This window comes from Bufo gargarizans, chromosome 6, assembly GCF_014858855.1.
Source record: "Bufo gargarizans isolate SCDJY-AF-19 chromosome 6, ASM1485885v1, whole genome shotgun sequence".
Lineage (NCBI taxonomy): Eukaryota > Metazoa > Chordata > Amphibia > Anura > Bufonidae > Bufo > Bufo gargarizans.
This window is the reverse complement of record NC_058085.1, coordinates 29,740,417-29,751,454: the sequence shown is the minus strand read 5'-3', so window position 1 is coordinate 29,751,454 and position 11,038 is coordinate 29,740,417. Positions and strand designations below refer to the sequence as shown.

Below are 11,038 nucleotides of genomic sequence, written 5' to 3'. Positions count from 1 at the left end.
CCAATGTCGCACAACAATCTTATAACGAAAGGCTATGGAGTCGCACTGCGACACTACAGTTGCAAAAAATTCATCCAAGATGGATGCACATAGCAGTGTAGTTGTGCCCTGTGTGTCGTGCAGCCCTAGCCTAAAGCTGACCTACAGCAGTGAAGAAAAATTGCTGGGTTGTTATGGAAACCTGGAGTAAAACTGTGTGTATGTGGAGACTAAGGGCCTGCAAGCTTCTATTGGCTGATAAGGGACATATGACAGCGTGTATTGCAGTTGGGATATGAGTTAAAGACTGGCAGGCTTATATTGGCTAATGCAGGTCATTCTTGGGGAATATCTCAGGAACGGTATGTCCTAGAGAGCTGTGACCCCAACAAGATTTCTTTCCAGGGAGCAAGGGATGTGTATACCAAGTTTTGTTGAAATCGGTTGCATTTTTGAGTTATCGCGGAACATACATACATACACAGACACATATATATACGTCCTTTATATACAGTATATAGATTTTGATATATCTTGGCAGGTGGAACAATTACACATCACTGTAACTGGGGCCTCCAAATGTGAAGCTTGTGCACCAAAACAGCCTCTGCCTGGCAAGGTAGAAACCACTATGTGCACAAAACAGGCAATCACCTACACAATATATTAAGAAACAGTGTCAGGGTGTACAGATTAAGATGATATTCCTTTAGGAAGATGAGAAATGGCTTCTATGTAATTAGGCAATCCTAGCCTCGGTCACTTCTTGGGAGAACTTGCACATTACTGATGAAATGTGCCCATTAAGACCAGAGCTGAGGGTTTCCTGATAAGTCCATATTTGATATAATATATATATTTTTTATGTTAACAGACCGGGGCTGGAATAGGTAGATCGTTATTTTTTTATATCAGGCCCTGGTTTTAAGCTTCGTCAGGTATGGTTGAAAGATACACTACTCCCACAGATTTACCATGTGTCACACAGACAGACTTACTCTTATCAGTGGTGGCCCCTCTCTCTATTACTACCCCTGTGCTGTCCTCGTGTTCAGTGGAAAGCCTGCAGACATCCAGTCTGTCATTCCACTGGCCATTTACAAGTGTGAATGACGCATTTTTTTTATCCACATGTCTGGACACCAGCTCTTATGAGAATCCAGCTCTATTTTATAGACATTCCCATAGACCCCTGTATTTGCAGTTTTATAGGAATGGAGGGACCCGATACCAATCACAGGCTTAGTGGTGCCTTTGTTTTTGTTTTTATTTCCTCTCACCAAATTTTTGTTTAGAGGAGATATATAAAATTGGACCTGTCCTTCAATGAATACAGGAGACCATCAATTTTTGGGGAGCTCTCACAGTGTTTGGGCGGCTCTCACCACTCCAAGCCCTAAACTACCTCTGGTAGCTGAAAGCAAGGTGATGTTTTAGCTCTCTGAAAGGGCTTTTGCACACGAACATCACTTCAATGGGTGCACGATCCGCAAGATACATTTTGTTTGGTGTGGATGCATGGATAGAAATCCTACGGAAGCGCTTCGATCTGTGCCTCTGCTCCAAACCTTGCTGTATCTTGGGGAAGTCAGACAGATTCAAGTCAATGGGTCCGCGTTCATCTGTGATATGAAGTGCGCATGATTGGTGCCTGTATATTAAAGACCTGCTGTTTCTGGTCTGCATAACGGGCACCTTGGCCATACTACCATGTCCAAGAGCCCTAGTAAAAACTTATCTGATGGAATAAAGCCAATTACTGGCCACCATAAAACAAGTAGGGGCAATCACCAACGGGCTAAACAAGAAAATGGCTTCTCTGATGTCTAACAAAAGCTGATTTACGATGAAAACATTTCCCACATTCTGAACATGAAAATGGCTTCTCTCCTGTGTGAATTCTCTGATGTTTAAGAAGAGTTGATTTATCGTTAAAACGTTTCCCACATTCTGAACATGAAAATGGCTTCTCCCCTGTGTGAATTCTCTGATGTATAACAAGAGCAGATTTATCGCTAAAACATTTCCCACATACTGAACATGAAAATGGCTTCTCCCCTGTGTGAATTCTCTGATGTCTAACAAGAGCTGATTTATGGTTAAAACATTTTCTACATTTTAAACATGAAAATAGGTTCTCCCCTGTGTGAATTTTCTGATGTCTATTAAGAGCTGATTTGTTAGGAAAAGATTTCTCACATTCTGAACATGAATATGGCTTCTCCCCTGTGTGAATTCTCTGATGTTTAACTAGAGATGATTTCCGGGTAAAACATTTCTCACATTCTGAACATGAAAATGGATTCTCTCCAGTATGACTTCTCTGATGTGTAACAAGATCTGATTTCTGTTGATAACATTTTTCACATTCTGAACATGAAAACGGCTTCGCTCCAGTGTGACTTCTCTGATGTGTATCAAGACCTGATTTCTGATGAAAACATTTTTCACATTCTGAACATGAAAATGGCTTCTCCCCTGTGTGACTTCTCTGATGTGTAACAAGAGCTGATTTATGATGAAAACATTTTTCACATTCTGAACATGAAAATGGCTTCTCCCTTGTGTGACTTCTCTGATGTGAAACAAGATGTGATTTACAGAGAAAATGTTTCCCACATTCTGAACATAAAAATGGCTTTTCTCCTGTGTGAATTCTCTGATGTGTGACAAGTTCTGATTTATATCTAAAACATTTTCTACATTCTGAACATGAAAATGGCTTCTCCCCTGTGTGAGTTTTCTGATGTGTGGCAAGTTTCGATTTATATCTAAAACATTTTCCACATTCTACACATGAAAATGGCTTCTCTCTTACATGAGCTGTTTGAAGTTTAACACCTCCTCGCTGACTTTTATTCTGTGTTACAGTCTGTGATGAATCAGAAAATCGGACCGGTTTAATAGGATAAAGTGATACATTTTTTCTGTGATTGGATGAGGGTATATATTGGATATTGGCATGTTCTTCATCTCGCGTGATACCATGACCATCTACTTCAAAATCTGAAGATACCAGATGTTTCTCAGAGATCCCAGTACAGTTATCTGCCAAGGATAAAACACATTTATTATTACTGAATAATATATCATAAAATTCTATTAAAAGTTCAAGGCATGGTGCACAAATTCAAGTATCAAGTGACTAAAACAGTGGTGGCCAAACAGATCACAATCTAATAGTAGACACAGGAGCATAACTAGACAAAGTTGGCCCCCCACCTTAAAAAACTTCCCTGTAATCCCCAACCAATTAGTCATTTAAAAGATATATAAATAAAACATTTCCTAGCACTGGACAAGAGGCGCTGAATGCCCCCTTAGTTCCCAACACAATAGTTAACTCCCCTCAGTGTCCCTTTCACAGTCAACTTCCCTCTTAGTGCCCTCTTCACAGAACTGATGCTCAAAAAGTGCCCCCACTCAGTAGAATGCCCCTTTGATGTCTCCAAACAGTAGTTATGCCCCCTTACAATAATGGTGCCTCTTAGTGGTTTAACACATTAGTTTTGCCCCCCTTGTGCAGTAGTAGTAGGAGGGCTGCAGTAGTGCTGACCCTTAGTGTCTCCCTTAAAGTAGTGAGGTTCCTGTACTATGAATAAAATTAAATAGTAATACGGAGCACATCATGCTCTTCCCAGCAGCAGACATGATGTAATGATGTAATCGCTCTTGATGAGCTGAGGAGAGCGCACAGGCCGGGGGATTATCTCTGGTCTGTGCTCTCTCCCACTCAGCCAAGCAGATCTAATGAGATTAGTGTATCACACCTGCTGCTGGTGAGAGTGCAAGCCGGGGAATGAGACCTGGGCTATAATGGATGACAGATAAAGGAGCTGGACTCGGAGAGAGGAAGGTGAGCAGAAGGGCCAGTAGGAAGCACAGTAAGATGTCACTGACCATTGGGGAGCTTCTGAACAAGATTTTTTTCCTTGAGATATAATTACTATTGTTAATATATGCAGAATTAGGCACTTGGGTCAGGAGATCTTCGGGTCTTCATTGATCAGCAAGTAGAAAATATCTGATGTTAAGTGGTGAGACTTTTTTGTATTACCTCTTAAGGCTACATGCACATGACACACTGTCAGTTTTTCATGTCCTCCAGAGTAGCCTTTAGCAGTAATAATTTGCAATGTTTATTTTTAAGGCAAAAATATGCAGGCTCTTCTCCTGATGCTGAAGGACCTGCATAGAGATGAACTTAGCTGAACTTCGACAAGAATTTATATTTACGCTACAAATTACTTTGTCACAAATCGCTTTCCATTGTATGGAGTGGGCGCAATGACGAGGAACGGCGATCATGCCACCTCCCATCATTTAACTTCTCAGAGACTGAGTTCAATGCAGATTGCGGGCATCTGTGCCTCACATTCATCCTTTCAGGGGTTAACCAGGCGTTTAAACAAATAGTCACCTCTTCCACTTGCTCGCGGAGAGGCCATCTGCTCTCGTCTTGTAGTCCTCACGCTCACCGCAGGTCCCTTGGTGGGTTTTTTTAAATCAAAATTGGAGTGGATTGCCTCTCCGCAAACAAGTGCACAAGGAAATTCAGCTTGGCAACAAATAGAATTTTTTCTGAAATTAGGATCAAAGTCTACTTTGGATACTTTGAGTCGCACAACACTAGACCTGCACTGCCAGTGGGGTGACACCACCATGCGTTCCTAGTGGTAATTATGGGAGCACATGGTGAAGTCATCGTGTTGGTAGCACAGGTAGTTCAGCATCAAGAGAGGAACAACTGCCTCTGTGCGTGCAAGCTGATAAGGCCAATTTCGACAAGAGTACCCTTTTCAAACTGCGGTTAAATGAATGCACTCCTGTCTAATGGCCAATAAAATGGTCCCATTGATTTAAATGGGGTCCACTTCGAATAGCCATGTGAATACGGTAGCTTCGTTGACTTCAATTCATTTTCAAAATGGCTGTGTGATAGCCATTTTTCACTGTTGTGTGAATGTAGCCTTGTTCTGCAGCTCTTCCCGATTACACAACCAACATATAGAGCTAAAGAATAATCAAGTGATCCGAACATTAGTGATGGACGAACATCGGCAGGTGAACCTGAAAAACCTTCAGTTCATATTTGCAGCCACCAAATACTTACTAGAAATGCACAAATAGTCCCACAACATGGACAGGGACATACCAGAGGGGGATCATTGGCAAAAATTCCCACAAAAAAATGTATTTTATTCAGGGGCCATTTTTATGCATCTTAAAAGGGAAACTCTCAAAAATGTGCCCTGCTGGAGCCTAAATTTTTTTATTTTAGGCCACGGGAGTACAGGCCCCAGAATCTAGGCATTCACCTGACAGAATAGAACATGTGATGCTGTGGCTGGAGGTACATTAGGCAGTCACGGGATAAAAACTTTACTGTAGGCCACTGGAGTACAGGGCTCCAAAAATTAGGCATTCACCTGACAGAAAAGAACTTGTGATGATGTGGCTGGAGGTACAGTACATTGGGTGATCACCAGATAAAAATTTGACTGTAGGCCAGTACAGGCCCCAAAAATTAGGCATTCACCTGACAGAAAAGATCTTGTGATGATGTGTCTGAAGGTGCATTAGGCGGTCACTGGATAAATATTTTACTGTAGGCCACTGGAGTACAGGCCCCAAAAATTAGGCATTCATCTGACGGAAAAGGCCTTTTATGCCGCTGTATATACATAAGACAAGGATCATTCTTTGTTATGGGTGGTGGCGGATATGTGTGGGCTGGCATGAGGAAATTCAATTACACGTGGTCGTCATAGGTGTTGAATTCCTCCGAGATCCATGCCTCATTCATTTTTAGAAATGTGAGGTAGTCCACACTGTCGTGAGCTAAGCTAAGTGCGCTTATCCGTCACTATCCCGCCTGCTGTGCTGAATGTCCTTTCGGACAGGACACTTGAGGAGGGGCAAGCCAAGAGTTCCATGGCAAATTATGCCATAGGTCAAGCCTGCACACCCAGTAGTCCAAGGGTTCCTTGCTTCTCAGAGCGTCCACATTGGCCGTTAACCCGATGTAGTCGGACACCTGTCGGTCTAGGCGTTCCCTGAGGCTGGATCCAGAGGGCGGCTGTCAATTGGTTAGCTGTAAAAATGATCTCATATACAAAATGACCAACACATCTTCAAACTGCCCACTTCTTGCAGGCGCAGTATGATTGGTACCCGCACCTGTTTCGCTGTGGGTGGAAATTCCTCTGCCAGTGCCCGCAACAGCAGAATTCAGCACCTCTCACAGCATGGCCTGGAAATCCTGCATTCTGCCAGCCCTCTGTCATGCTGATAACATGTCCGCTATTTTGTGTTTGTACTGGGGGTCTAAGTAGGTTGCCACCCAGTATTGGTCCTCGCCCTTTAGCTTTTAATATAGGGGTCCCTCTTCAAATCACTGGAGCATGAAGGCCCCCATTTGCACTAAATTGGGAGTGGTGGAGCGCCCTGGCTCCTGCTCATCGCCCAGGAGAATATCGTACTCGGTCTCCTCCCCCCAGCCACGAAAAACACCAGGGATCCCCAAAAAGTTTAAAGTTCCCCTCAAAGCCTGCTCTTCTTCCTCTTCCTCATCCACCCCCCTCCCCAGCCACCATCCTCCTCTGACTCCTCTTTAGACTCCTGCTGACTTGTCTCAGATGGAGTAGCCCCCCCTGGGAATTCATTCAGCATTGCTACTTCCTCATCTTCCAGCTCCTGCTCCTCGATGGCTTAATCAATGACATAACACAATGCACGCTCCATAAAGAAGGCGTAAGGTACGATGTCAATGAACACGCCCTGGCTGCGACTGACCAGTTTGGTGATCTCATCAAATGGCCGCAGAAGTCTGCATGCGTTGCGCATGAGCAGCCACTGGCACAGTGAAAAGAAACCAAGCTCCCCAGAACCTGTCCTGCTGCAGAGTTCGTACAGGTAGTTGTGTACAGAATGTTGTTGCTGGAGCAGCCTATCAAGCATATACAAGGTGGAGCACCAACGCGTCTGGCTGTCACAAATCAGACATCTGACGGGCAGGTGGTGCTGCCGCTGAACATCAGCAAGGCAAGCCATAGCCGTGTAAGATTTTCTAAAATGGCCATATATTTTCCTGGCCTGCCGCAAGACGCCCTGGACCCCGGCGTATTTGGCAACGAATGGCTGAACAACTAAGTTCAGGACGTGTGCCATGCACGGCACGTGTGTCATCTTGCTTTGTTGCAGATTGGCCTGGTTGTCGCACACCACTTTACCAACTGTCACATTAAGCAGGGTTAGCCACTGATCGGCCTGTGACCGCAGAGCTGAAAGCAGTGCAGGACCGGTGTGGCTCTTGGCTTCCAGGCACAACAGCCGCAGCACAGCATGGCAACGTCTCACCTGGCACATCAAATAGGTTCTGGGGAGCTTGGGGGCTCAGCGGAAAAGGCGGTAGCAGTGGAAAAAGAGGAGTCAGCCAAGGAGCAGACGAGGCAGGCCTACATGCAATCCGTGGTGGTAACAGCAAATCCACACGGGGACCATGGGTTACATGCTTAACGGCCGTCAGAAGGTTCACCCAGTGGGCAGTAAAAGTTATGTACCTTCCCTGCCCGTGTTTGCTAGACCACGTGCCTGTAGTCAGATGAATCTTGGCACCGACACTGTGTGCCAGAGATATATTCACTTGCCGCTGCCCTTCTGGGAGAAATATTTCCTTCCGGGGACCATGCATTGTGGTGTGCCAATGGCCACAAATTTTCTAAAGGCCTCCGAGTCCACCAGTTTATATGGTAGCAGTTGGTGAGCTAACAGTTTAGACAAGCCAGTGGTCAGCCATTGGGCAAGAGGGTTATCCAGTGTCAATAACTTTTTACGCCCGTACATTTGGGCTACGGAAGACTGCCCTTTGCCAGATGAACGCGACGACGGCACAGTAGAAGGTGAAGTGGAGGACAAATAGGAGGAGAGAGGAGTAGAGGCAGGATGTGGAGCGCCGGGAGTGTGGCTTTGTGGGTTCTGACGGAGTTGCTCCGACTCGGCTCAGTGATGGGAGGCCAGGTGCCTTCTTAAGGCAACTTTCACATTGGCGTTTTAATTTCCGTTTGTGAGATCCGTTCAGGGCTCTCACAAGCGGTATAAAATGGATCAGTTTTGCGCTTAATGCATTCTGAATAGAAAAGGATCCGCTCAGAATGCATCAGTTTGGCTCAGTTTGGCTTCGTTTTGCCTCCATTCCGCTTTGTCCGTCTGATGAAACTGAGCCAAACGGATGCGTCCCCATTGACTTACATTGTGTGTCAGAACGGATCCGTTTTGGCTATGTTAAAGATAATACAAATGGATCCGTTCAGAACGGATGCATGCAGTTGTATTATCTGAAAGGATGAGTTTGTGCACATCCATGACGGATCTGCACCAAACGCAAGAGTGAAAGTAGCCTAAGGTGGTCTTCCTTAGGTGACTGTTGGGCTTACCGCGACTGCCCACACTGCGGAGCCATGTGCCGGCTTCCTGGGAGCGCCAGAAGTGACCGTGCATGGTTGATAGCTCACTCCAGATACATTTGCAGTCTGCTTTTTGCCTCCTGTGCCCTGAGAGTTCTGCCTGCTTCTCCTCCTCTTCTCTCTCTCTCTCTGCTGCTCCGTCTGTCCCTCTGAACTCCCCTCCTCTTCCTCTCTTGTGGGCACCCACATGACATCCACCGACACGTCATCATCGTCACCTTCACGATCACTGACATTTGAGATCTCGGAGTAGGCAGCCACAGCGGGGATCTCTCTTCTTGAGCTGATCTGGGTACTGTCGTCAGATCGCTGGGTGGTGGCCGTTGCTACCTCCTCTTCCTCATCCGATGTCAAGAATGGCTGCGCATCTGTAAGGTCTGGGAATGGATGGGAAAATAATTCCTCTGACTCGAGTGGAGGGGCTATGGTGGTGGTAGTGGTGGTGATGTCTTTGGGGGTGCACACAGCAGAGAGTGAGAAGGGTGCAGAAGCGGAAGGCTGAATGAGTCACTCAACCAACTCTGGTGTGTCCTTTGAATTAATCGCATGCGCCTTTTCCAACTTCCCACTTAAGCTCTGACCTGGTGAACCTGCCCGACCCCTACCACCCCTGTGGAACGGCCTGCCTCTTCCTCTGCCTGTCATTTTATTTAATGACCCTGTGCCTAGGTCCCTGGAGAAGAGCAGTATTTTGTGAAAGCAGGTATATCACAGCCCTCAATCAGTATTTGGTGGAAGCAGCTATATCAAACCCCTTAATCAGTAGTTTGCGGAAACAGGTATATCGCAGCCTTCAATCAGTATTTCGTGGAAGCAGGTATATCACACCCCTCTATTTTTTTGCCACAACAGCTATATCACACCACCCTGTTTATTTTGGGCAACAGGTATATCGCAGCCCTCAATCAGTATTTTGTGGAAGAAGGTATATCAAACCCCTCAGTTTTTTTGGGGGCAATATCACACCCGTTGCAATTAGTTATTCCAATAGCATTTGTCCCTCTATATAGCTGCAGTATTGCAGCAGAACCGCACACAACTGCTGCACAATACAAATGTACTCTATATTGTCTATGTTAGAAAGTATATTATAGGTATATCACACCCCACAATCAGTTTTTTGGGGGGCAACAGGTATATCCCACCCATTGCAATTAGTTGTTCCAATAGCGTTTGTCCCTCTAAAGAGCTGCGGTATCGCAGCAGAACTGCACACAACTGCGGCACAATACAAATGCACTATAATATACTTTCTATGTTAGAAAGTACAGTATAAGTATATCAAACCCCTCAGTATATCACACCTATCGATAGCACACCTATACCAGTCCTTAAAAGGACTTTTGTTGCCCTATTAGCTAGCGTTTGGTGTCCCTAACAGTGTGTCCATGCTCCACGAAGCAACATCTCCCTACACTGGCAAAACAGAATGTAAAATGGCTTCCAGCTCGGGTTCTTTTATAGGGTGGGGTGTGTCCATGTGCTGAAACGTCTCAATTGGCTGTCCTGTCCCACCTGATGGATGTGTAATGGGTCAAAGTTCAGCGCAATGCAAAAGAATATGGCGCCGGCGGACATCGCCATATGTTCGCATGTTCGGCAAATCGTGAACGCACAAAGTTCGCCACGAAACGACCGCCGGGCGGACCGCAAGGCCATCTCTACTGAACATCATAATCATCACTGCAGCTAGGACACTGTGCACACTCTCACTGTCACTCTCAAGAAAACAAACTGCATGGCCCACAGCTATTTTCATGAATTTCTAAGTGCTTACAATTCATTTATAAACCTAAGAATAAGTGAACCAGTTTGGACTGAGTTCGGTCCAAACTTTGCATTTTTAACAGATGACAAGTGAATGTCGATGGGGAAAAAGCACTAGGGTGTAAAAAGAAGGGGTCACACATGACCCTGAGAGGGGGGAGGGCTTGCTCTGATTATGAGCCTAGGAGGTAATAAATGCTGCAGCAGGCAGGGAGGTGCCCTAGCACAATGAGCAGGATGCAATTCTGTGCTGGGCTGTGAATGAGGGCGATTGTCACACACAATGTCTGCCAGGAAAATGATTGTAGAGTCAGAAATCAATCAATCAATCAAGGTTTTTGCCAAGGAGAGTGAAGGGAAAGACTAGGGATTCCAAAGAAGCAATACCACATTGTGCGTGTTTAACATAAATTGAGCCACAAGCGGCAGTGGTGCGTTTATGTGAATTCTATTTACACAGGGTTGCAACGTAATTTTTTTGCGACTTGTTCAATTTCATTAAACCAGCATATAGGTGATCAGCACCAATACACAGGCCAGCAAACAAAAGTATCTGGGAGTGAAACGATTTTAGGCCCAAATTCATTTCCCTATTTTACACGTTTTTTTTTAATCATTTTTGGGGGAATTTGGGGTTGTTGATTATATTCAAAGTAGCAGCAGTTTTACTACACCAATACACAGGGTAGTGCACAATTTTATCTGAGAGGCCCAAAAATGTCCAGACTATGGAAGGGTTCCAAACGAAAGACCCAATGCCAGAATGTGGGTAGTAGCAGCACCAACTATCCGGCCAGAAGTAGTGTTAGTAGTATTGGTAGTATGGA

At 45.2% G+C, this 11,038-nt stretch overlaps 2 protein-coding genes across 2 annotated transcripts in view; both read right to left on the bottom strand.

Moving 5' to 3' along the window:
* Positions 1 to 435: 435 nt before the first annotated feature.
* LOC122942520 (gastrula zinc finger protein XlCGF71.1-like) lies at positions 436 to 2,563 on the bottom strand (the record flags this gene model as incomplete). The annotated part of the gene is made up of 1 exon (XM_044300187.1): positions 436 to 2,563. A coding segment is annotated over one exon (786 nt), but the record flags the coding sequence as incomplete, so codon positions are not given.
* A 57-nt stretch (positions 2,564 to 2,620) lies between these two features.
* LOC122942515 (oocyte zinc finger protein XlCOF8.4-like) overlaps positions 2,621 to 11,038 on the bottom strand; it is a gene marked incomplete at its 3' end in the record, with an annotated part of 64,338 nt that continues 55,920 nt past the window's right edge. The window contains exon 7 of the mRNA XM_044300181.1: positions 2,621 to 3,027. Within this exon, the coding sequence (XP_044156116.1) occupies positions 2,621 to 3,027 (407 nt within the window). The remainder of the gene's footprint in view (positions 3,028 to 11,038) is intronic.